The sequence below is a fragment of the Heteronotia binoei genome, chromosome 5 (genome assembly GCF_032191835.1).
Source record: "Heteronotia binoei isolate CCM8104 ecotype False Entrance Well chromosome 5, APGP_CSIRO_Hbin_v1, whole genome shotgun sequence".
Classification (NCBI taxonomy): domain Eukaryota; kingdom Metazoa; phylum Chordata; class Lepidosauria; order Squamata; family Gekkonidae; genus Heteronotia; species Heteronotia binoei.
In genome coordinates this window covers 84,766,193-84,792,728 of record NC_083227.1, presented here as the reverse complement: position 1 = coordinate 84,792,728, position 26,536 = coordinate 84,766,193, and the positions used below count along the sequence as shown (strand labels likewise).

Below are 26,536 nucleotides of genomic sequence, written 5' to 3'. Positions count from 1 at the left end.
GCTCCAACTCTGAGATAATTTGTGAGGGGGCCCCTGAGATTTTGACTGCCTTTGGGCCTCCACAGGGTTTAATCTGCCCCTGACATGAAGTCCAATATGCAACACCCCTCTTGACTCCAAAGTTTTAGGGTTGACTGCCTTGGCCTGGCCACTTTCAGAGCCTCCAGCTTTTGCCTCTACCCCAGAAAGCTTCTGAGAAGTGGCAAGCCTTGCAGTGGATGGGAAAGGGTGTCCCCTGAGTTTTTAAAAAGCCTGCTGATTTTAAAAATCCTGGCTCCACCCCTGCTTCATATAAAATGGAAGGGTGTAACTCTGCTTAGGGTTGCAGCATTGGATGAGAATATTGCAACATGTATGTGTGTGTGTGTAATTCTGTTGAAATGACTGAGAATACTTTTGGCTACATGAGTTGAGAATGGCTGAGACCTTGAGTAATATAAAATAGACACCCAGCTCCCCAAAGAACCCCTGAAGAGGACATTGTTCAAGCATTTGATTTCAGACTGTCATGCTGCATTTAGTTTACGGCAAGAACAACTTTAGCCATTTTTATCAATTTTAACACTTTTAGCAATATAAATATTGCACTGTATTTATTTTTGGTACAATGTTTCATACAGGAGAGGACATCCATCAAGGAAATGTCAAAACATGACTTTCATTCCTTTGTTGTGATTATACAACAAATGTGATTTTTGCACAATAAAAATTCATTGGACTTGTCCTGAAAGAAGTCCATGATTCTTTGTTCTTGATCTTGGGGAATGTCTGGTGACTTTCACCTGGAATTCTATGGGAAAGTGATCACTCACTGCTAAAGCCTGTGGAGTAACAGGATACAGTATTTGGCTCAATTAGATTCTGTGTACTTCAGTTCTCAAATGAGTATGCTTTAAGAGTTAGATAGTTTCAGTTGGGGAGTCAGCAGTAGAACAAAATTCAGGTCTAATAGCACATCAAAGACCAACAAATTATCCAGGGCAGGACGGTTTTTGAGCAGAAATGGACAGGAATGCAGTTCCGGCTGGCTTGGCATCAGGGACCGTAGCCTAATATGCAAATAACTTCTTGCTGGGCTTTTTCTACAAAAAAAGCCCTGATCCAAGATATAAGCTTTTGGGAGCTTTAATTCACAAACGCTTACCCTGGAAAATGCTGAAACTTCCAATAATATGCTAAGTAGTTGTATAAAGTCTATGTTATTATGGACACATGAAGGGAGAAACAGGGGAGGTTGGAAAAGAAGGAAGAGAGGATAATTGGTTGGGTACATTTGGAGAGAATGTATCCAAATCTACAGAAAGACAGCAGATAGGCTGATGTTGGCATGTAGGGTGGAACTGACAAAATTGTATTTTTAAATTTCCATATATTTTCTCCGTGATATATTTACTGCTGTTTCTGTACTGCTAAAGATAAATACATAATGAAGCATAAATTTTTGCTGGGGGATTTGCAGCTGGTGTCATGTTCAATGACCCCCCCAGCCACTTTTAAAACAAAAATATGTTTCTTATTTTGGGGTTTATTCAACCCCCATGACAGATTAAAAATGTATACTTTTTGCACCATCTTTAAATGTTTTTTCAGGGCTTCACATGTGTCTTTATAGCACACAATATTAATCTTATTTATATATTTCTAAAATACATTCTGTTTCAAAAATGTGATGCTGCCGGAGGGGGGTCTAAATCACCCCTCTTCTCCCGGTGGGTCCTTTTAGTCTTTTGAAAAGATTCAAACCACAGATCTCCTGGATAATTTTCAGTTTGGCTTTAAGACATTAACAGCTGGACTTGCAGCCATAGGAAGAGTTCCTGAACGAAGAGGGATGTGAACTATATATTGAAGCTGATTTGAAAGAGCAAGTTTCCTCTTTAAGGGTGTGCACTTGCAAATTTATCATTTTAGTTCCATACTGGAAAGTTGGGAATGGTATTATTTTAGTTTTTCATTAAATATTTTCATTAAATATTAGGCATTCTAGAAAAATAGGAAGATACCCCAATATCACTTTTCCTGACTTTCTCATACAAAATGACAACTTTGTAAGTACCTTCCTTCCCCAAAGCAGCAAGCGTGGAGGGGGGGAGAGAGATAGAAAGTGTCGCAACATCCAATAGGTTCACTGCACAACAGCCCATTAAACTTTAAAGGCCACTATTTTCCATGGAAAAATCTACACTTATTGAAAAGAAAAGTCCTTTAAAAGGCAGATGTGCAGCTGAACAGCTGAGGTGGGGATTCTGGACTCCATGAGCAGGTCTGCCACCCATTATTTTCAATGGCTGTGGTGGCTTCCCTCCCTCACAATCTCTGCTGCCTGAGAGTGATGGGGGTTGGGGTGGGAGGAGCCTGCAACTAGGTTGGTATGTCACCATGACCATTGAAAATAATAAGTGGTAGAATTGGGATAGAGCCAGAGGCCATGTCCATCTCTCATTATTTGCAGGGGTGTCAAATTCATGAGGGCCGGATCTGACACAAATGAGGCCTTGTCAGGCCAAGCCATGTTGGGTTGGGCCATGTGTGTACTTATTTAAGATTATGTAGCAGAGATATAAACTTTATAAAGAACACGAACACTATTACATTTTTTTAAAAAAACTTAAAATAAAACATGTTTTAAACATTAGCGCTCGTTGGTGTTAAAGGTGCTTTCTTTGTATTTCTCCCATGGGATCCAGGGAAATGGGCAAAGGAAGCTCTGGCTCTTTCCTTCTTTTCCCAGAGGACCAGGAGAGCGAGGAGCCTCAGCCAAAAGAAGGAAGAGAGGTTTGGCTCATTAGCTCTGCTGTGCGATTGAGAAAGCCTGGCAAAGCAAGCTTCCTCCGCAAGGGAGGCACCTCAGCCAATGGAGAAAATAGAAGTTTTGCTCAATAATGCCTGTGCAAGCGCCTGGGCAATTGAACAAGCCTTGCAAAGCAAGCTGTTATTCAGAAGGAAGCAAGAGAGAGGGAGAAGGAAGCAGATGGCAGCCAGTTGCTCAGGGGCCTGATAGGAGCAATCCAGGGGCCTGATTCGGCCCCCAGACCACATGTTTGACACCCCTGATTTAGAGCACTCTCTCAGCTGTTAATAGTGTATGTGCCATTAAACTTTGTTTTCAATGGGGGTATATCTAGCCTCCAGCTTTCAGAGACCAGCTCTTTCTATTGGACATAATGGACTTCTAAACTTTAACCTGCTGTAGCACCATGGACCAGCTGTGAACAGTGAAAGGCTTCATGACATAATTCTGGATATTTCTGGTATCTATCAGGAGAAAAATATCAGAATCAGGAAATGCTGGGCAAGCCTTTCATGGTAACATATATTTATTTATTTACTTATTATATTTCTATACCGCTTCTTCAGAGTCCTGCTCAAGGGGGCTTACAATTAAAACCACATCACAAAATTAAAAATAAATCATTGGACATAAACAGTGTCAAGGCTATTCCTAAAACAGAAGTGATCATCAAAAAATTGGTAAGGAAAAACTTCCAATTAAAAACCTGGATAAAAATATGTGTTTTGGCCTGGCAACTGAAAGAAAGAAAGAAAGAAAGAAAGAAAGAAAGAAAGAAAGAAAGAAAGAAAGAAAGAAAGAAAGAAAGAAAGAAAGAAAGAAAGAAAGAAAGAAAGAAAGAAAGAAAGAAAGAAAGAAAAGCAGGTGTCAGGCAAGGCTCAAGGAGGAGGGCATCCAGAGGCACTCCTGAACAGGTAGCATAGAGAGCAGAGCTTGAGAGGCAGATCTTAGCTGACAGGCTGAATAGTATGGGAGGAAATGGCCCTACAAGTACTCTGACCAAAGTTCTTTATAACCTTAAAAATAAGAACCAGCACTTGAATTGTGCCTGGAAACAGATGGGTAATTAGTAGGGGTGTGCTGTTAGTATATGTGGAGCCAAATAAATACCTGAAAAATATCTTATTGGTGTTTTTCGGGCATTTATTCAGCCAAAGCAGATTAGAGAATCTGATTTGGCTACCAAAATAGCCATGCCCAAATAAAACCCCATATTATTTGGCTTTTATTTGGGTATGGCTAGAAGCAGGGGTGGAGTTATAACAGGAGCTCCTTTGCATATTAGGCCACACACCCCTAATGTAGCCAATCCTCCAAGAGCTTATAAAAAAGAGCCTTGTAAGCTCTTGTAGGATTGGCTACATCAGGCCTAATATGCAAAGGAGCTCCTGCTAGAATTCCACCCCTGGCTAGAAGGCAATTAAAGTTTAAATACCTTCTGAACTTGCTGAGTCATGCTGCCGCTGTGGCGTGACTTGGCAAGTGAACTCAGAAGGCATTTAAAGTTTAAAGGTTTTCTGAACTCTGTTATATCCTATGGGGATGGTCCCCAAAGGGACCTAATGGAGCTAAATAAATTCAGGTTACCTGAATACTTGCCCAAATCCCAGTACAATACCAATCCAGGGGGGTAGCTGTGTTGGTCTGAAGCAACAGAATAAAGTTAGAGTCCAGTAGCACCTTTAAGACCAAAAAAGTTTTATTCAAGGTATAAGTTTTTGTGTGTACACACATACACTTCTTCAGATACCAATACTGGGAATCAGGAATATTTGGGAATACTGATATTTTTGGTTCTAATAGACCTAAGTAGGAAAAATGGTGGGGTTTTTTTGCACACCCCTAGTAAATAACTAGTATAGATCTTCCAGCATAGTAACCTGTGTTGCCACATTTTGGCCCTTCTGGAGTGTATTCAAAGGCAGCCTCAAGTTCATTACAGTAATCCAACTTGGATGTGATCAGAGCATGGATCACCATGGTGATAAAAGAGCTGATAAAATGTGCTATATGCCATGAAGAGAACTCAACCTCCAACTGTAAGCCAAGATCCTTTAGTACCCCCAAGCTATAATAATAATAATAATAATAATTAGCACCAAACTGTTTTTAAAATGTTTTAATTGTTTTATTGTAAGATTTTAATTAGTTAATGTTTAACCTGTAAATGCTTTTACTGTTGTGAGTCGCCCTGAGCCTGCTTCGGCAGGGAGGGCGGGATATAAATCTAATAAAATAAACAAACCCAGAGTGTCTTTGTAGAAAAAAGCCCAGCAGGAACTCATTTGCATATTAGGCCACACCCACTGATGCCAAGCCAGCTGGCACTGTGTTCCTGCTCAAAAAAAGCCCTGTATAAACCTACTTGTTCAGGGGATGTGCAGTTCCCTTCAAGACAGGTTGATTCCACAGTCCTCAAGAACATTCTTCAATTGACCACTAGCACCTCAGTCTTGTCTGGACTGAGCTTCAGTTTATTGGCTTTCACTCACTGCATTACCTTCTCCAGGCATCTATTCAGGACTGTGAGGTTTGAATATCGACACAGGTTTGTTGGCTGCCACCTAACTAGAATTTCAGTCTAGGGTTTTTAGTTGATTTGTTGATTGCACTTTGTACCAACTGTGGCTTCTTTTGACCTACAGTATCAGTTGATGAACCACAGTTAACAAGCTTTGTACTGCTAGTCTTTGTAAGTGCCTGACAATGGATGTTAAAATCTTCCTTCTAGGATGTGGAAGAGAGGCAAAAATCTGACAACTCAGAATTTATGGATAAATTGGTATTTGTTTATTTATGTCTAGCTGACTAACTAGAGATTTATTAGTTGTTGTACATTTTCCGGGTTGTACGGCCATGGTCTTGGCATTGTGAGATGAAGACCATGGCCATACAGTCCAAAAAATTTATGACAACTAATGAACTCCAGCCGTGAAAGCCTTCGATAACATATTAACTAGAGCTTTGTTGCTGAAGCAATCACAGTTTACTTGTGATGCCTTAATATAGTCAGCAGTGCTTAAAAAGCCAGGTAGCTTTGGAGGTGGTTTTACATTAGGTCCACAACTTGTTTAATGGTTTGTTTTGTTTTCATCTTGGTAATTTACAGTGTTTTAAAGATTTTATGATATTGTTGTAATTTGTCAGCCATCTTGAGCAAGCTTTCTGGAAAAATGGCATGTAAAGTCTAAACCAATCAGTCAATCTGTCTCCCTTTGCAATACACATGCAACTGTGTCTTGGATTCTCTGAAGAAAGCTGCCACTTTTTATGTGTTCTTTGCTCTAGCTTTTGCCCATAAGTCTTCCCCAGTTGGTAGTCTATCTCTCACTCCTGTACCAGGTTCCCTTCTATTTGGATTTCTCAGCTTTGATGCAGCACAACTGAGACTCCAGAGCTTGTAAATATAGTACAAAAACACAAGGATGCTCCAACTGTGCATTATCATGCTTTACAAACCTGCTCTTCAGTCATTGAAAAGGCTCTCTGGAAATTGAAGATGTTTGCTGAGTTTGGCACAATGGCCCTTATGAGCTTGTCTCCATGGAGCACAATCCTGTAAAAGGCGAAAAAAGACAACTCTGTATTAGCTGTCTGGGGAGTAGGAAAAGGATTGCTATTGTCAAAAAAGAAAAGAAAAGTTTATTGTAGTGGATTAGGTTAGCACATCAATAGAAGCAGGGCTTTTTTGGTAACAGGAACTCCTTTGCATATTAGGCCACATACCTCTGATATAGCCAATCCTCCAAGAGCTTACAGTAGGCCTTGTAAGAAGAGCCCTGTAAGTTCTTGGAGGATTGGCTACATCAGGGGGGTGTAGCCTAATATGCAAAGGAGTTCCTGCTACAAAAAAGCCCTGAACAGAAGCAATAGGATTATACAGCCCTACATCCAATTCTATGGCAGATAAATTCTCATTCCCACTCCTGGCTACGTTATCAGTAAACTCTGAGAGCATCTCTCCTTCCAACGCTCCCCTTCCTAATTACATTCTGATATATGCTCATTCTGTCTTAATCCTTCTCCTTCTCTTCCCTTTCCCCCAATTTTCCTCTTTCAAAAAAGGCGGGTTTGTAGCCTCATCCTGTGCATGTCTACTTTGAAATAAGCCTTCCTAAACTGTTGGGAGATGGCAGGGACAACACCATATGCCTTTGGGCACTCACAGCATCAAAGCCAGCATCCACCAGGCCCAGCAGAACAGTGAATGCAAATTTTAAAGATTCACACCCCAGCCAGCCATTTGATAATTAGCTCTTGGAAAAAACATTTTGGCTTTTTTGCAAAGATAGCACCTGGCAGATTGTGTGTGTAGGATGCTGTGAAGTTACATGTGAGTAAGCCACTGAACTCAGTGGACTCAGTGACTTAACATGTGTAGGATCAGTCCATAACATAATAAGCTTCTTTACAGCAAGTCTGATGTGCCCAAAATAGTCTGCTCTGACCAATACTGATTATCCATGACCAAAGAGATCTTTTCCAGCTCTTCTACTCACTTCTGTTCCCTGATGGGTTAGGATTTCACCGGTGCTGCTCTCCCTGGGCTCTCCCCCACTATCCCCATGGCCCCATTTTCCCCACTGCCACTCTTCCTGAACTCTTCCCTGCCCCCCTCACTCACCCCGCAGCCCCGTTTTCCCCACTGCCACTCTCCCATGGCTCTTCCCTGCTTCCCCCACTCACCCCGCAGCCCCGTTTTCCCCACTGCCACTCTCACATGGCTCTTCCCTGCTTCCCCGACTCACCCCGCAGCCCCATTTTCCCCACTGCCACTCTCCCTGGGCTCTTCGCTGCCTCCCCCACTCTCCCCGCAGCCCTGTTTTCCCCACTGCCACTCTCCTCAGGCTCTTCCCTGCCTCCCCCACTCTCCCAATGGCCCCATTTCCCCCACTGCTGTTCTCCCCGGACTCTTCCCTGCCTACCCTTCTCTCTCCATGGCTGCTCTCCCCAGGCCCTTCCCTGCCTCCCCCACTCTCCCCATGGCCCCATTTTCCCCACTGCCGCTCTCCCTGGGCTCTTCTCTGCCTCCCCCACTCTCCCCGCAGCCCTGTTTTCCCCATTGCCACTCTCCTCAGGCTCTTCCCTGCCTCCCCCACTCTCCCCATGGCCCCATTTTCCCCACTGCCGTTCTCCCTGGACTCTTCCCTGCTCTCTCCATGGCTGCTCTCCCCAGGCTCTTCCCTGCCTCCCCCGCTCTCCCCATGGCCCCATTTTCCCCACTACCGCTCTCCCTGGGCTCTTCCCTGCCTCCCCACTCTCTCCGCAACCCTGTTTTCCCCACTGCCACTCTCCTCAGGCTCTTCCCTGCCTCCCCCACTCTCCCCATGGCCCCATTTTCCCCACTGCCGTTCTCCCCGGACTCTTCCCTGCCTACCCTGCTCTCTCCATGGCTGCTCTCCCCAGGCTCTTCCCTGCCTCCCCCGCTCTCTCCATGGCCCCATTTTCCTCACTGCCGCTCTCCCTGGGCTCTTCCCTGCCTCCCCCACTCTCCCCGCAGCCCTGTTTTCCCCACTGCCACTCTCCTCAGGCTCTTCCCTGCCTCCCCCACTCTCCCCATGGCCCCATTTTCCCCACTGCCATTCTCCCCAGACTCTTCCCTGCCTACCCTGCTCTCTCCATGGCTGCTCTCCCCAGGTTCTTCCCTGCCTCCCCCGCTCTCTCCATGGCCCCATTTTCCCCACTGCCGCTCTTCTTGGGCTCTTCCCTGCCTCCCCTGCTCTCCCCGCAGCCCCATTTTTGCTGCTGCTGCTCTCCCCAGGCTCTTTCCTGCCTCCCCCCACAGCCGCATTTCCCCCACTGACGCTGTCCCTGGGCTCTTCCCTGCCTCCCCCGCTCTCCCCGCAGCCCCATTTTTGATGCTGCTACTTTCCCCAGGCTCTTTCCTGCCTCCCCCACTCTCCCTGCAGACACATTTTCCCCACTGCTGCTCTCCCTGGGCTCTTCCCTGCCTCCCCCGCTCTCCCCGCAGCCCTATTTTCACTGCTGCCGCTCCCCTGGGCTCTTCCCTGTCTCCCTTGCTCTCCTTGTGGCCCCATTTTCACTGCTGCCTCTCTCCCCAGGCTCTTCCCTGCCTCTCCTGCTCTCCCCGCGGCCCCATTTTTGCTGCTGCCCCTCTCCCCAGGCTCTTCCCACCCCCAAGAGTGTGAGAGCGAGCGAGCTGGGGCCAGGCAGCACCTCCACAGTCCCTCACTGAAAATTTTATTCCCTGGGCCTCCCCACCCAGAAATTTCTTGCTATGGGGCTGAGCTGCAATCAACAGACAAGGGGAACCAACAGTTAATTAACAGCACATTTATCCATAAATCGATCTCATGGTTACTTATATTCTTACGGATGAAATACCTAGGATGCTCTCTGTCCCTCCACTGCTAAGTTTCTCAGCACAGCAGAGCTACCCCTCCTGCATGGGATTCCATGGGTGGAGGCTGAGGGAAAAGAGTGAGTGAGACCCAAGGCTATAGGGAGGGAGGGGGAGTGGAGCCTCAGACTCCCAGCTAAGCCAGTCAGAGTGAGCCAGCCCAGGAAACAGCTGCTCCCAGTTGCACGGAGGTCCTTTCGGTGCTGGCCTTTCTCAGCTTCTGTTTGAAAACAGCTGCTGCCCGCCGTACATGCCTGCTCCACCCCCTCCTGTGCCACTGCCAATCACCAGCCAGTCTGCACAGGATGTCAGCAGGACGCTGGGAAAGAGCACTACCTGCTGGGAAAGCGAATCTCAGAGTCATGCTGCCAAGGACGGCAGAGAGATGCACAAGGAACATACTGGCCATGAAAACGGGGTGAGGGGAGGGAAGCTGGCCTGGGGCCCCCCAGACACGTGGGGCCCCTAGGCAAGTGACTAATTTGCCTAATTGTTAATCCAACTCTGTCACTGAATAACACAAACTCCACCTAGGCCAGCTCAAGCTCTTACTGTCTTCCTGTGTTATATTTCCATATCACAAACTGAAGAAAGGGGACAAAATAAATACAGAAGCTTCCCAAGGCACAGTTATTGATAAACAGACTTGAAAATTTTCAATGCATATCTGATTAATCAATTTCTGTTCCCTTTATCTGACCTTGAGCTCTAAGCCAGACAACTAGGTGACAGAATAAAGGAAAGGGTGGAAATATTTCCAGATATTGCCAACTATTGTTAATTTTTCAGTTCAGATTCCTTATAATAAGTAAATTAACAAGAAAAGAATTTTCAATTAGTTGATGTTTAAATGCATTTTTCTAATGAATATAGACAGAGCTTTTGCGCTGTTCTAAAGGCAGCTTTTGACATTATACTGCTCTAATCTCTCTTTCTACTTGCATTCTAAAGAAAACACATCAGAGCAGTGGTCGATAACAAGCCCACAGAAGTGTGTCTCTGCAATGTGCATTTGGAAAATCTGAGATGCATGAATGGTTTCTGGAACTTAACCAGTAGCTTTTCAGACTCACTTCTGTTCCCTGAAGGGTTAGGTTACTAAGATGTACATCTGTGGCTATTTTATAGCTGTTTCCCCTTCCATGAGATTTTACAACATTAATGGAGGGAAATAATTTAAGATACTGACTCAGTGATTTCCTCAATAACTTGATTCTGCAATGTGGATGTCTGCTAAAAGTGGGAGGTAATAACTCTTCCAGGTAAGTCATTTCCCTGCAGGGTACCACTCACCTATCTGCATTGACCTTGGTGCAAAGAGCAACCAGAGGATAATTTCTCCCTGTAAAGTTTTTTTCTCCTCAGTTACTCATCACAGAGGGTTATCATTAGTCATCACTAATCATTCTGGCACCATTTGGTGAGTACTGCTCCCTGCTGGGAAAGGAAGCTGGATTCTGACTCAGGGGTGCTGTCATCTACAGCGAAGCACTCACTTGCCAGCTGCCTTAGGGGCCAGGTGAGAAGAGGCCACTTTGACAAGGATAAAAGGGCAGGTAGAGGGAGTCTTGCTGAGAAGTTACATACAAATGTCTCAGGTGGATCAGTCTGTTGAGCTGAGTATCCTGGCTGAAGGGACATAATCCAGTTTACTGATGGTGCTGTGATGAGTTGCCATACCACACAAGGTCATTGACTGCCCATACTCCTGTCCTTGATTAATCAATGGATTAGTGCAGCGGAGGCCAACCCCTTTGGCATGTGTGCAACAAATAGGGTTGCCAGCTCTGGGTTTGGAAATTCCTGGAGATCTGGGGGTGAAGCCTGGGGGAAGACAGAGTTTGGGGTGGGGAGGAACCTTGGTAGGGTTCAACCCTCCCCCCCCCCCAAGCAGCCATTTCCTCTAGGTTAAGTCTCTGTGGTCTGGAAATTGGTTGCAAGGCTGGGAAATCTCCAGGCCTCACCTGCAACAATGAACATTCTGAGAGTGAGGGAGTGGCACCCTAAACATAAAACCTGACAGGGTTTGTGTAGTGTATCGGACTCAGCGCAAGCGCCGCGCGACCCGAGCCACCCTCGGGTCGCCGTGCGCAGCGCGGGAAAAGCCACCGCCAATCCTGACCAAGGGCGGGAAGTTTAACTGGCCAGGATTGGGCTGGCCAGCGAAGGGGATGTTCCGGGATGCATGTATATATTAGCGGACCCGGCCGCGTGTTCCCAGTTTTGTGATGTACCAGCCAATAAAGACCTATGCCTTCACCACGTCTCGTCTCCCAGTACATTACACTGGCGACGAAGGTGGGATCTAGATAGGTCCGGCCGCCCGAGGGGAACCTGACCGGGCCGGAGACGAGGAAGGCGTGAGACCGCAGGATCGCACAGCCCGCCGCCACCATGGCGAACACTTCGGTAACGACGGGCCATCTTGCGGAATTCAACCCGGAGCACCCCGAGAGATGGGAGACCTACACAGAAAGGGTCGAGTGCTACCTGCGGGCGAACCTGATCGAAGATGACGACAGGAAGAGAGACGTCCTGCTGAGCGTCTGTGGAGAAGAAACTTTCGAGATCGCACGAGGCCTCTCCGCTCCAGCTAAGCTGACCGAGAGGACCTACCGGGAAGTCGTGAGACTCCTCACGGGCCACTTTTCGCCCCAACCGTCCATCGTCGCCCGCCGATTCCTCTTCCACAAGAGGGACCAAAAGTCGGGGGAGACAGCGGCAGTCTACCTGGCGGCCCTTCGGCAGATCGCCGGGAACTGCAATTTTGACAAAAGGGACGAAGCCCTGAGGGACCGTTTCGTCTGGAGCCTCCGAGACGAACGACTGCAGCAGAAGCTCTTCGCTAAGGAGGAGCTCACGCTACAACAAGCCTTCAACGAGGCGACGGCGTTCGAGAGGGCCACCAAGGCGTTCGGCCAGCCACGCGGCGAAGCAGTCCACCAAGGAGAAACGGAGCTGGAAGACCGAGCAGAGGAAGAAGCGTTTCAGCTCCGGCGGCCTCAGAGAACGGACACACGGGCCCCCGCGAGACAACAAGCGACGGAGAGGGCCACCGCCACCACCGGTTCCAGGTGCGCCAGCTGCGGCGACCCCCACGAGCGACGGGACTGCCCGTACCGCAACCTGGATTGCCGCAGCTGCGGAAAGACAGGCCACATCGCCCGGGCTTGCCGGGCCAAGAACAGCCGCCGCCAACCGTCAGCGCATCACGACTCCCTGGACACACACACGACGGCATCCACCAGTCTGCAGGTATTGAACTTGCCCCTCGCGGCCCCAGACAAGGTCAAAATGTCGGTCCTAATCGAGGGCGCCCCCTGCATCATGGAAGTAGACTCGGGTTCCTCCATCTCTATCATTTCGGAGGAAACCCTCAAGAAACTATGTCCCCGCCGCCGCATCCAAACGAGGCCAGCGGACTTCGTACTGAGGGACTTTCAGAAGAACCCAGTACACATCGTGGGGTGGGCCCGGGTGCATGTAGAAAGAGGGGGTTTTAGGGGGCCCCTAGACATCCTAGTGGTCAAGCGCCAACTGACCACACTTCTCGGGTTGGCGTGGTTCAATCCACTGGGGATCCAGCTGGTGGGGGTGGACCACTTGCAGGCCAGCAATTTCGACGGGGTCTGCCGGGAGTTCCCCGAGGTCTTCGACGGGTCCTTGGGGAGCTACAAGGGTCCGCCCATCACCTTACCGATAGACCCAATGGTCAGGCCCATAAGGCTTAAAGCGAGGCGCGTCCCGTTCGCCCTTAAGCCTAAAATAGAGGCAGAACTGGACCGCCTAACAGCCCAGGGCGTCCTAGAACCTGTAACGTATGCGGAATGGGAGACCCCCATAGTAACGCCAGTCAAACCCAACGGGGAGGTTAGGATCTGCGCTGACTACAAGTGCACGATCAATAAGACGCTGCAAGACAACCCCTACCCAGTCCCGGTGGTTAGCCACGTCCTAGCAGCACTAGCCGGGGCGAGGGTTTTTGGAAAGCTGGACTTAGCACAAGCATACCAGCAACTGCCGGTCGACGCTAAGACAGCGGAGGCGCAGACGATCGTGACCCACAGGGGCGCGTTCAGGGTTAAACGGCTGCAGTTCGGGGTCAGTGTAGCTCCGGGGATATTCCAGAGCATAATGGACTCTCTCTTGAAAGGGATCCCCGGAGTTCAAACCTTCTTTGACGACGTTTTAATCGCCGCCCCCACCGAAGGAGAGTTCAGCTGCCGCCTGCGAGAGGTCCTCAGACGGTTCCAAGCGGCGGGGCTGAGAGTCAAAAAGGAGAAATGTTTGTTGGGTGTTCCGCGAGTGGAGTTCCTGGGGTTCGCCGTGGACACGGCTGGAATTCACCCGACGGCGGACAAGACCAGGGCCATAGTCCAGGCCCCTGCCCCCAAATGCAAGGCAGAACTACAGAGTTTTTTAGGATTATTGAACTTTTATCATGCATTCCTGCCACACAAAGCCGCCGTGGCGGAACCGTTGCACCGCTTGTTAGATAAACAGGCCCCGTGGGTCTGGGGTAAACGCCAAGCCGCGGCGTTCCAGGCAGTGAAAGACCTCTTGGTCTCTAACGCGGTACTTCATCACTACGATGAAAACCTACCCCTGATCCTGGCTTGCGACGCCTCCCCCTACGGAGTAGGAGCGGTCTTAGGGCACCAACTCCCGGACGGGAGAGAGGCGCCGATCGCTTACTACTCCCGGACTCTGTCCCCTGCCAAGCGGAACTACGCCCAGATCGATAAGGAGGCCCTGGCGATCGTGGCGGGGGTGCATAAGTTCAACGACTACCTCTACGGTAGGCGTTTCACCATCGCCACTGACCACAAGCCGCTCCTCGGCCTCCTAGCCCCCGATCGTCAAACCCCCCAGATTCTGTCTCAGAGGGTCTTAAGGTGGAACCAGTTCCTGAATTCATACACTTACGCACTGATACACCGCCCCGGTAAAGCAATGGGACACGCAGATGCCCTCAGCCGCCTGCCGCTACCCACAACGGACCCAGATCCCGCCCCGGCACACGGGGTGATGCTCATGGAGTCGCTCCCCGAGCGCCCACTGCACGCGGACGAGGTGGCTCGGGCGACTGGGAGAGACCGCATCCTCGCACGGGTCAGGGACTGGGTGGGAAGGGGGTGGCCCTCGGGCAAGGTGGAAGAAGCATTCCGGCCGTTCGCGTCCAGGAAGGACGAGCTATCGACACACAAGGGGTGCATACTCTGGGGGAGCCGGGTGGTGGTGCCCCCCCCTCCTGCGCAGACAGGTATTGGAGGATCTCCACGAGACCCACCCGGGCATCGTGAGAATGAAAGCCCTGGCCCGGAGCTACGTGTGGTGGCCGGGCATGGATGAGGAAATAGAGGGGTGGGTAAGAAGGTGCCAACCATGCCAGGAGTCCAGACCCAATCCGCCGTCCGCCCCGGTCCACAGGTGGGAGTCGAACGGGCGGCCGTGGTCCCGCCTCCATGTGGATTTCGCGGGGCCGTATCAGGGCCAGATCTTCTTTATACTTGTGGACGCATATACAAAATGGCTAGAGGTAATCCCGGTGGCCTCGACCTCCGCCGCAGCAGCAGTCAGGGCACTCAGAAGGGTCCTCTGCACACACGGGATCCCGGACACCCTGGTGACGGACAACGGCACTGCATTCACCTCCCGGGAATTCCGGGAGTTCACCGACCGGTACCTCATAAGGCACATAAGGTCCGCACCATTCCATCCAGCCACCAACGGCCAGGCGGAGCGCATGGTGCGGACCACCAAAGAGGCCCTTGGCCGTATAGTACATGGGGATTGGGACCACCGCCTCTCAGCATTCCTGTTCCACAACAGGATCACCCCAAACCCTGTAACCGGTTTCAGCCCCGCAGAACTGCTCATGGGGAGGAAACTGACCACTCGTCTAGATAGGCTACACCCGGACCGGGCGCCGGATGTCCGCGGGTCCCCCGAGGTCCGGGAAGCAGTGAGAGGATTCTTTCCGGGCGACCCAGTGTATGCGAAAAACTTCGCAAGCGGCCCCGAGTGGTTGGCGGGAAGGGTTCTAAGGGTGACAGGCTCCCGGTCATACGAGGTAACCACCGCCGGAGGCCAGGTGCTGAGACGGCACATCGACCAGCTGCGCCGCCGCACCCTACCCGAGGAGGCAGAAGAGGCAGAGAGTAGGGAACCGCCAGCAACGGAACCGCCAGAAGGGGCCCCGCCAATACAGGAGCTACCCACGTACGAGGCCCCCGCAGCCGCGGGACCAGAACCGGAGCCAGCACCCGACCCGGGCCGGCAACAGCCAGAAATGGCGCCACCCACGTTGGGATCGGGCCCCACACCAACGGCAACCCCGAGGAGATCAACACGGGAACGCAGGGCGCCAGCGTACCTACAGGACTATGTAGTTTAAACTAGGAGGGGAGGAGTGTAGTGTATCGGACTCAGCGCAAGCGCCGCGCGACCCGAGCCACCCTCGGGTCGCCGTGCGCAGCGCGGGAAAAGCCACCGCCAATCCTGACCAAGGGCGGGAAGTTTAACTGGCCAGGATTGGGCTGGCCAGCGAAGGGGATGTTCCGGGATGCATGTATATATTAGCGGACCCGGCCGCGTGTTCCCAGTTTTGTGATGTACCAGCCAATAAAGACCTATGCCTTCACCACGTCTCGTCTCCCAGTACATTACAGTTTGAAAGATGGGGAATAGGAAGCAGTTCAGCACAGCACTGGAGAAGCCAGCAGAAGTGCAGGCCTGGCCTCTTACTGGAGCAGCAATGATGGATATAATACTAATAAGGAGACCGCTCTAAAGCTGAACTGTTACCTGTCATATGGGCAATGGGTGCTTGCTCTTACAGTGGTGTCACTTTTGTCATCAATAAGCCACACAAATTTGGTGTGGTTTCTTAGTCTGATATTCTTCCAATGCTTCCTGGCGACATAGCCACAGCCAGCATTAAAGTCTCCCATGAAGATGAAGTTCTGAAAAGTGAGATTGTTAAAAGTAAGGTTGAAAAGAAATTATTGCTTAGGGCAGATCACAAAATGTATACTGGCTGTCTAAAATACAGACCCCTCCCCTTACAGCTGGCTCTTAGTGGCAGTTCAAAGGACCAGAACAACAGGGAACCCTTCTATTTTGACTTTGTCTGCGTAGGCTGTATATCATGGTGGAACACTTCTGGAACAGACCTACTCAGAGAGTTGCTGAGAACTTTCTCTGGAAGTTACAAGGTATGACAATTCTCTCTGGAGAAAGGAGACAGGAAAAAGGAGCTATGTTTGAGAGAGCGAGCTCAAAGAAAGTGGTCCTTCTATCCTGAGCTGGTGGTGTGACTTCCAGGGAAAGTGCCTTCTGTGCTCTGACTCGAGTTGATTTCAGGGATTCATTCAGTAGCACAAACATTATCAGAGTAATAGTGACTAACCTCAGTCTTCCAGAGTCGTTTTACATCTAGATACACATCATAGAGTTCATCAATTTCCTTCACAGATGTTTCAGGTGTTGTGTGCAGAGGGATAATCACAAATTCCCTGATCACTTGACAAGAAAGCATTATTTAAAAATGTTGTCAGTATTTTAACACACACTTCATCAACATTAGAGAAACTGACAGGTCTAATTTGTACCTTATGTATGTTGCATTGCATAAGGACCTCTGAAACACCAAGCATTACACCTGAGCCTCTCAAAGACAGGAAAAACTGTATTTGTCCTTCTTCCAGAAAATTCTCTGAAGACTTCATTTAATTGTATTTTCCATGCAGGTTTTGTAATTACAGCAAAATTTGATTGCTATCACCATGATTCTTAGATCTTTACTAGACCCATTTTGTCTTTGACTTTGTTAAGGACAATTCTCATGTTAGTTTTTTTATGTCTGAAGATCGGAAGATGTGTATGGGTGCACATTTGTTCTGTAACATTTTAATTACTTCATTGTTATATCCTTTTGCTTCAGGGAACTGAGTGACTTGAATCTGGTTCCCGGGTAGTTTCCTCTTGGCAATTTTCAAGGCCCAGACCCACTGTATCAGCAGCAGAACCCCCACAAATGTATGTTTTCACCACAATAAGTATGTTAGAAAGTGTGTCCTTGTCTCTGTTTCCTGAACTTCAGATTTGGTATACAAAAGTTCACCCTAGTGTGGACATGCTAACATTATAAAATGTACACATTTTCATGCCTAAAATACTAATGTGGGCATTGGTCTTTTGTTCCAGCCCTGATCAAGGACTCACCAATTTGAATTCTTTGTGATACACTGACTGTATTTGTCCTCCTGCCTAATGAGTTACCTTCAAATATTTCCTTTGGCATTATACTTCAATCAGTTCTCTAGGGCATAAATCTTATGCCCCAGAGAGCCAGTTTGGTGTAGTGGTTAAGTGTGAGAGCCCTCTCCAGCCCCACCCACCTCACAGGGTGTCTGTTGTGGGGGAGGAAGGTAAAAGAGATTGTGAGCCGTTCTGAGACTCTTCGGAGTGGAGGGCGAGATATAAATCCAATATCATCTTCTTCTTCTTCTTCTTCTTCTTCTTCTTCTTCTTCTTCTTCTTCTTCTTCTTCTTCTTCTTCTTCTTCTTCTTCTTCTTCTTCTTCTTCTTCTTCTTCTTCTTCTTCTTCTTCTTCTAAGATGGTGATATGTCTAGTTGTTATGCAACATAGTATTTAAGAAATGAAGAACTATAAAGTGGTTGGCTCAAATACATTTTTGAAATTCTGACAAATAATGGTGTCACAACCCCCCCCCCCCCCCACTTCTTTCTGCAAAGCTCTCTTGCAGCTTGCTTGATTAGGACCCTAATTCTGGTTGATGCAAACGATTTAACATAAATTATAGGTTGTGCCCATCGTTCCCTGAAAGGTAATAATCAAGGTTGGATTTATCATAACGTTAAATAAGTGACAGAGTAGTTCCAGCCAATGTGTGATCTCTGATGAAGCATTCTTTGTGGCTTACAGAAAGACAAGAGGGCACATAATATGATGTACTTTAAATCAGCCTGTACCTGTAAGCAGTTGAAAGGAGAGACATGAATACAACACACCAATAAGCCATTATTACTTCTCATTCTTGCTCTGAAGAACTAAGTGCAATAAATAAACTGAGCTAGAGCTGTCTCCATGCCCATCCCCATTCTGTATTTGTGCTTTATTCCTCAGTCAAGGGATCCTTAGAGATGGAAAGGATAGCAGATGCTCAGCAGTGTCTAACCTGTTTTTGGAGCATATAACCAGACAACAAAAGGCTCCCTGGAAAGGGCATCTTCATCACCAGGCTGCAGATCAGGATACTGATAAGTATTCTTGACTGTTACCATCTTTGATCTGTGGTGCAATGCAGAATATTAGATACCTTAGGAATGGATAGGCCAGTCTTTTCAAGGAAGTCATCATGCTTTGGTGGTTAATACAGGTCATATTAACTTTGAGCTATGAAATGTCATTTATTGTGTCAGCACAGTGAAAATGTATTCATGGAACACCCAAGATTTGGGAGCAGAAGAATCTACAATTCCTATCTTATACATTTCAGAGTTCTATGAAAAACAGCAACAGGACTCACAATTCTAAGTAGGGTTGTCAAGTCCAATTCAAGAAATATCTGGGGACTTTGGGGGTGGAGCCAGGAGACATTGGGGGTGGAGCCAGGAGCAAGGGTGTGACAAGCATAATTGAATTCCAAGGGAGTTCTGGCCATCACATTTAAAGGGACAGCACACCTTTTAAAATGCCTTCCTTCCATAGGAAATAATGAAGGATAGGGGAACCTTCTTTTGGGGCTCATAGAATTGGACCCTCTGGTCCACTCATTTTGAAACCTGGGGGGTATTTTGGGGAGAGGCACTAGATGCTATATATGGAAAATTTGGTGCCTCTACCTCAAAAAAACAGCCCCCCAGAGCCCCCGATACCTCCAGATCAATTCCCCATTATACCTTATGAGAATCGATCTCCACTTAGGGAATAATGAAGTGCTGAACAGACATTCCCCCCCCCCCCCCATTTCTGGCAACTCTGAAGTGAGAGATTGGCATCTCTACTCACGAGTTGCTGCCAACTTCTTCAAAGTAACACAGACACACCATCCCAAGAGGAAACCTTTCAATTTGAGACCGAAACCTCCGGAGGTGGAAAGTCACATGGTGGCTGTGGGGGCAGGGCTTCCCCCTGCTGGCCAGCTGACAGGGGGTGGGAAGGAGCCTGGGAAAGTGGAAGAACCCCCGCTGGGACCTGGGGATTGGCAAGACTAATTCTAAGAGAAGGTACAGGACATGTATCTGGGACAATGGATAGATTGGGGTCCTATAAAGGGGGCAGAGGTAGGATGCTGGTGTAGATTCACCTTAAGACAACCTTGCATGATGTATAGGTAGAAGTAGTAGCAAAGGTGTTGAAAGCAAATCCCAAGCAGAAACATGGCTGTTCCTTCCAACTTGCCGTTGGTCATTGGTCAGTGTTGAAAGCAAATCCCAAGCAGAAACATGGCTGTTCCTTCCAACTTGCCATTGGTCTTTTCCCAAGGCCCAAGAAAGTTTCTTTCAAACAGAAAATGGTAGCCTTGTGCCTTCTAATCTCTGCTGTCTAGGTTCAGTGCCGGATACACCCCTGTTTTTCATTCCTTTTGTACAGCAGCTAAATTTGCTGAGAATGCACTGCCCAACATGCTTCCCTTTTCCACAGTAAGCTTTTTTTTTCTTTGGGTACGACTGAGCTTACTGCCTGATCTTTATTTCAAGGAACTACCCATTATTTAGCTCCAGGAGCAGTCAAAACCACAGGGCATCACATGCAACTGCCAAAGGCCCCGAGCTGGGTTGCCTCTGATTGCCCATAGCCTAACCCATCCACAGGGAGGGGGGGAAGCAGTCGGCCATCAGTATATGCATGCATCCACCTGCTACCTCCCTCAGGGCCTCAGCCTAGATCGTGACCTGCCAGTTTGGCAGCTGCCTCATGTGCATGCTTGCCTGCCCTTCCTGGGGCCTGGGCACTAGTCAGCTCATTGGCTGCTGCCTGCTTCAGAGCTCTGGCAGCAGCTGGCTACTATTCACATCCATTTACCCTCTCAGGCTCAGATAGTGGCATGGTTATATGCCAGCCTGCCCACCTTGGTTGAGCCTGGAATGACCCAGATAAATGTGGGGAGGGCCCAGAATCACTATAAGACAGCCCCTGTTTGGCACTACAGTCTTTCTTCTCAAGAGGAGAGGTACTGTAACTGCAAAAAGCAGCTCAGTGTGTTTTAATACAGCACTGGTAGTGTTGTGCCTTACATCATGTGCCATTTTCTCCTTGAAACAAAATTATGGAATGAACTTACCTATAGAAAAAAGCATATTGCTCTTTATAGGTCTTCCTTCCCAGTCTGCTACTGACCACATAACTGTACTCATCTTGTGTCTGACTGAGAAGGAAAATGATATGAATCTGAGATTCCTCTCTTTTAATAAATGCAGGACATACATTTTGGGAATTAATAAATATGTTTCTATCCTTAGCATCTGAAGGGAAGATTAACTAATTAGCATAGCCTGCTGGTGCTGCTAGACTTACTCCCAGGGTTCTGCTAGGATGGAAGACACAGAAAGGGGAGAACAGCGTAGCCACGTAGGCGGGAGGCTGCAGTGGAAAAGGGGGACAGGGACAAAATTGCCCTTCCTGCCTCTTCTGTCAGGGGAGCTCTGGTAATGTAAGAGAAGGGACTGATTTGACCCCTTCCCCCTCATCACTTCAACTTCCTGACATGCATTTATTAATTTATTTATTTCTCCCCAATGGGGGCCCTGAAGTGGCTTACATCATACTCCTTTCTGTTTGTGAGGCAGGTTAGGCTGAGAGTGTGCAACTGGCCCAATGTCATCCAGCGCACTTTCACAGCAGAAAGGAGATTGGAACCTGGATGCCCCTCTTTTTCCTCTTCTGAGAAGATTATCTCAGACTCAGAGAACTGGGAAGTTTTGAAGAGGAAGTATGCATAGGGAAATTCATCTTGGCTTCATTCATGGGTGTACTTTCTCAAATATCCTGACCTGGGTAGCCCAGGATAGCCCGATCTCATTAGATCTCAGAAGCTAAGTAGGGTCCGCCCTGGTTAGTATTAGGAAGGGAGACCTCCAAAAAATACCAACATCATGACATGGAGGCAGGCAGGGCTTTTTTTTTTAGCAGGAATGCACAGGAACGCAGTTCTGGCTGGCTTGATGTCAGGGGTGTGGCCTAATATGCAAATGAGTTCCTGCTGGGCTTCCCTACAAAAATCCCTGCACTAAACAATGGTGATGTCAGGGGGTGTGGCTTAATATGCAAATGAGTTCCTGCTGGGCTAGGCTTGAAAGCCCTGGAGGCAAGCAAAGGCAAACCACCGCTGGACGTCTCTTGCCTTGAAAACTCTACAGGGTGGCCATAAGTCAGCTGAGACTGGATAGTACTTTCCACCACCAATTTCTCAAAATGGTGTAATTTCTCAGTCATGGAAGGCTGGGTGGGTTTATCTTTTTCCATTCCCATTTCCTTGTACAAAGGGTGTTTGGGGCAGGTTTGAAAGACTTTCATCTTACCTATTTAGCTTCTCTAACAGAAAGGGGCATATTCTGTTGCTGTTGTCCTTTATTTCCATCAATAGCAGGATATCACAGCGAGAAATAATCTGCCAGAGTAAACAATAGTGCCTTTAAAAATGGTTTATTTGCTAATCAGTTGGCCCTATGTAGTTACAAATACTTTCGTTGGTCCAAAATGCCAGGCATTAAGTTCTGGTCTTTCAGGGCCCTTACTAGGGTCACTGAAAGGTTCAAGTCTGTTTAGAATTACAGAGTACTAGGGTTGTTCCTGAAGCACCCGTTCTGCTTTATTCCAAATTAAGCCAAAGCCAGCAACACACAAGGATGATTGACTAACCTGCTTCTCCCCACACACCATGATCTCACCAAGAAACCTTCTCTCCTCCCCCATTAACATGCCAGTCTAAATTACAGGGGAGAAATGCAAGACTGTAGGTAGAGCTAGTCTCTGATTCACTGGCTAACTGAGTTGTAAAGGCAGAAAAGACTAACAGAGACGCATGCGAGGGGGAACACTTTTTGATTTATATTGCCTCTATCTTCACTGTGAATTAACTTCCCTAGTTGTTCAATGACCTCAAAATTAGCTCTGAATGACCTAATATCCAATTGGCTGGTATGCATTAGATCACCATCAGGACTTAAAAATCCAGAACCATGTGACTCATCCTGAATACATGCACAAGTCCAATAGAAACAAAAAACCATAGGCAAAACTGATCAGTGACCTGTTGATATCTAAAGACAGGAAGAATGATTTGAAGGTGGCCATGGCAATTGCTCCAGTGTAGTCCAAGGGATTACTAAAAAGGCTGGATGAATGAAAGTGGGAAGGGCTGGATTTTCTTTTGGATGCTGAATGCCTGTTGGTGGCATTTGTCTCCTGCACAGAAATCCTTCTGGCAACACAAGACTCCTCACTTCAGAGGAGAATGCCACTGTTACAAGGAAAGCTCTCTGGGATCAAACAAAGACTGATTTTGCACTCACCTTATGCTGCTCTCATGTTTGTCTTCTCAGCATGGCTTTCTTCCGATTTCCCACTATTTGCCCCTGGGCTGCAACAAGGATCGTTGTTTTTGTGCAACAAACAGAAACCACTAAAAACCAGTTTCTGTTTGCTGTGTGAAAATGCTGATCCTTGCTGCAGCCTGGGGTCAGATAGTGGGAAATCAGAAGAAAGCCGTGCTGAGAAGATGAACGTGAGAGCAGCGTAAGGTGAGTGCGAAATCGGTCAAAGTCTTCAATTACACCAACAAGCCCATATCCACGTGCTCTGCGTTGAGTGAGAACAACTGTCCCCTCCTGCCCTGATTTTGTACTCATAACTATGAGGGCAGATGCGAAATCCCACTCTTTTAATAGTCCTGCATTGTTTTCATTGGCAGAAACTCCCAGATGACTACCCACCACTCTTTAATGGTGATTTGGGGTCAATCACTGTCTTTCAAGCATAACCCATTCCATAGGGCTATTGTGAGGCTCTAAAGGGTATGCTTTTATGCAAGTGCCTTGGGCAGGGTATAAATAATGAAAGAAATTAAGCATGAGAAAAAATGTTAGAAAATTTAAGAATAGCATGCCTAGTTTAATTGAACACAGATTTCATGCAATTGCCAATATGAAGTCACAAGCTGTGGGGGGGGGGGAGAAAAGAATGGGATTATATCAAGTCTTTAGATGCCTCTGAAACTGAGGCTATGGCAGTATCTTGAAATCACTGGAAGCATTTGAAACGTTGACTTAATTTTGATATTTGTGGATTGTGTGTCTGAATAGCTATTCAGTCCAGTGACCATTTTTGTCCATTGTTTCACAAATCAAAGCAGCCAGTTTGTAAGCAGTACCACCCAAAGCTGCACGTGCCCTCATTTTGTCATCATCAAGTCGCCCTGAGCCTGCTTCGGCGGGGAGGGCGGGGTGTAAATAAAAATTTATTATTATTATCATCAGACAAAAAGTTTAAAGTTCACAGTTCGCTGGGAGAGGAGGTCTTCAGAACAGAGGAGGCATTTATATACATTCCATATACAGCAGTTTTATCACAGCTCACTGCAATGTGAAGATTACATGCTACTTGTTATTATATGCATCAGATGTGTAGGCTTTTGAGCTGTACCAAAGTGCTCAAATAATTCTTCTCCTTTGGGGATGTTTATTGTACAGTCACTTTTGTCTGCATGATAATTTCTCCTTAATGAGGCTGGGAAACTTCATCATGATGATTAGACACATTAAAAAAGCTGGCAACATTGCAGTATCTGTTGAGACTATCGTTGAACAGAGAACAATTGCTCTTGCTCATCAGGTATCCTAATCCCTCCTGTACATTTACAAAAGCATTTGCATGGCATTGTTGCTAGATTTAATGTGTAAATAAATCTTGCTGTACACATGGCTTTAGGTCCAACAATGGGACCTGTTGGAAACACAATTAATTCATTAATGCTCAACCATTATTCATTAACTTGGAACAGATGAAAAGATCCTGAAAGATAAGTTAAATAAACAGAAACACACACCTCAACAGTGTTTGCTTAATTGTGGAGAGTGAACATACCTTTACGATGATGTCCAGGATTCCTGGCTGTGTTCTTTTGGCTTCTCCAAATGACCTCACATTAAAAGAGCAGATTTGGAGGCTGAGAACTGTATTGGACAACAAGAGCAAAAATAGACAAATGTGCAACATCTTGAGCCAAAAGAAAATCTGTCAGGTATGTGTCTCACAGTCTGCACACATGACAAAAAACTGTGGAACCAGTTTCATATACATAAGCATTCCATTGCAAATGGGGAACCATATTGGTTCCTCCACTCTCCTTTCACTTCTCTATTTTGAGGCTACCATTTGTTTTGCTTTCCCAGTTTAGGGGATTACCTCAAGTTAGAACGAACTTCCACACTTATTAGGCTTAGGCATGGCTTTTTTCCTGGGGGGATGTGGCAGAACAGAGTTCCGGAACCTCTTAGTGGAAACATTCTAAAAAAAAAGTTTTAAAAAGTTCATGAGGGACACCTGTGTGTTTCTTCTTCATTTCCCTCTTGAGAGTTCTGGCACCCCTTTTTCCAGAAAAAAGCCCTGGGCTTAGGACCAAGAAGGATATGACTTTTGAGATATGTAATGAAGATATCCCACCTCATTTTTAAACCTAAAAGCAGCTGTGGGGATCCCAGTTCAGACTGGAGCCATGGGTACTGAGAGAGGAAGGGGATGGAACCTGTTTCCGCACTCTTGGTCATCCTTGAGTATCATGTAGAGAAGATCCCAAGTTAATTCTTTGGCACGTAGAATTAAAATTTCTAAGGGTATCATGGGTTGATGGGAAAGACTCTTCTCTTCTTGGGGACCCTGGAGAGCTGCTGTCAGTCAGGGTAGACTATACTGAGCCAGATGAGCCCTTGGTTGGTATAACATAGTGTCATATGTTCAACACATGCTATTTGCACTTTACATATCCCCCAGCAAAACGTACAAGTACTTGTTTGTATTTCCCACAAGGCAAATAACTGCTTTCAGAAAGGACATTGGGAAAAGGGTGCAAATTGGTTAAGATAGGCATCCTGTGCATTTATCAAGTCCAGCAATTGTAAATGTGGGTGTATACACATTTTTGTATACACATGTGGAGGAGCTGTGATCAGCCACCGTTCCTCAGTGGACAAAGTAAAAATTCCACATAAGTGATTGCTGTTATCTGCCTCCCTCATCCACACTAAATCAGTCCTGTGTTCATCCCAAACATCCCCTAGCTTCCATAGGCCAGAGGCAAGTGACAGACATCTCCCCCAAATCTCTTGGCATCAAGATTTCTGAAATGCAAGAACAAAATACTCCCAAAACATTTGGCTTGAAGATATCATATGGGAGGTGAAATGCACTTCTCTTTTTCACGTGTAAGGAAAATTTTTGATCACAGCAAAGAATTAATAGAAGGCACTCCTAGCATAGGAACAGCCTAACAGGCTGGATACACCAAGAATGCATTGATCAAACCAAACCCTTTTTGAACCTTTAGACTCAGACAGCCAATATACTAATAGACCTTTTCTGAAAGACACTGTGGTCCTGTTAGAAAAAAGACTTTCTCAACAAGACACAATTTGATGTAGGAACCATTTGCAGATTGCTGAGCATGAGAAATTGGTGTGTGTGTGTGGGAAATCCATTTATGTATGATCCATATCCACTGTATGTTCACACTGAAAAATACGTATTTATATTATCTATTTTTTTTTTAAAAAAAATATTCTGTGTCCTACTATTCTCAACATGGGATCCATGTTTTTTAACTGCATACAGCGCTCTGCTTACCCAGCAAGGCATTTTTAATACAGGTTTTGGGGCTGGATTTTGAAGCATGGATACAAATATCTGCATGTAGGCAGGCTGTCTGGGAACACCTTGGGTGTTCTTTTTTTTTTTTTTTTAAATAATTTTTAATCCAACAGTATTACATTTAAAAATCAAACAGAAAACCAATGGAAACATAAATCATAACATAAGAACATAAGAGAAGCCATGTTGGATCAGGCCAACGGCCCATCAAGTCCAACACTCTGTGTCACACAGTGGCAAAAAATTTTATATACACACATACACTGTGGCTAATAGCCACTGATGGACCTGTGCTCCATATATTTATCTAAACCCTTCTTGAAGGTGGCTATACTTGTGGCCGCCACCACCTCCCGTGGCAGTGAATTACACATGTTAATCACCCTTTGGGTGAAGAAGTACTTCCTTTTATCCGTTTTAACCTTTCTGCTCAGCAATTTCATCGAATGCCCACGAGTTCTTGTATTGTGAGAAAGGGAGAAAAGTACTTCTT

At 47.0% G+C, this 26,536-nt stretch overlaps 1 protein-coding gene across 1 annotated transcript; it reads right to left on the bottom strand.

Annotated features, from left to right (window-relative positions):
• Positions 1 to 546: 546 nt before the first annotated feature.
• Positions 547 to 24,450, bottom strand: DNASE1L3 (deoxyribonuclease 1 like 3). The gene is made up of 8 exons (XM_060238287.1): positions 24,265 to 24,450; positions 21,702 to 21,790; positions 20,465 to 20,548; positions 18,356 to 18,468; positions 16,564 to 16,676; positions 15,960 to 16,117; positions 6,251 to 6,347; positions 547 to 821 (listed from the first exon to the last, which is right to left on the bottom strand). The coding sequence occupies exons 1-8, from the start codon at positions 24,394 to 24,396 to the stop codon at positions 711 to 713; spliced, it is 897 nt and encodes a 298-aa protein (XP_060094270.1). The 5' UTR covers positions 24,397 to 24,450; the 3' UTR covers positions 547 to 710.
• Positions 24,451 to 26,536: the final 2,086 nt, after the last annotated feature.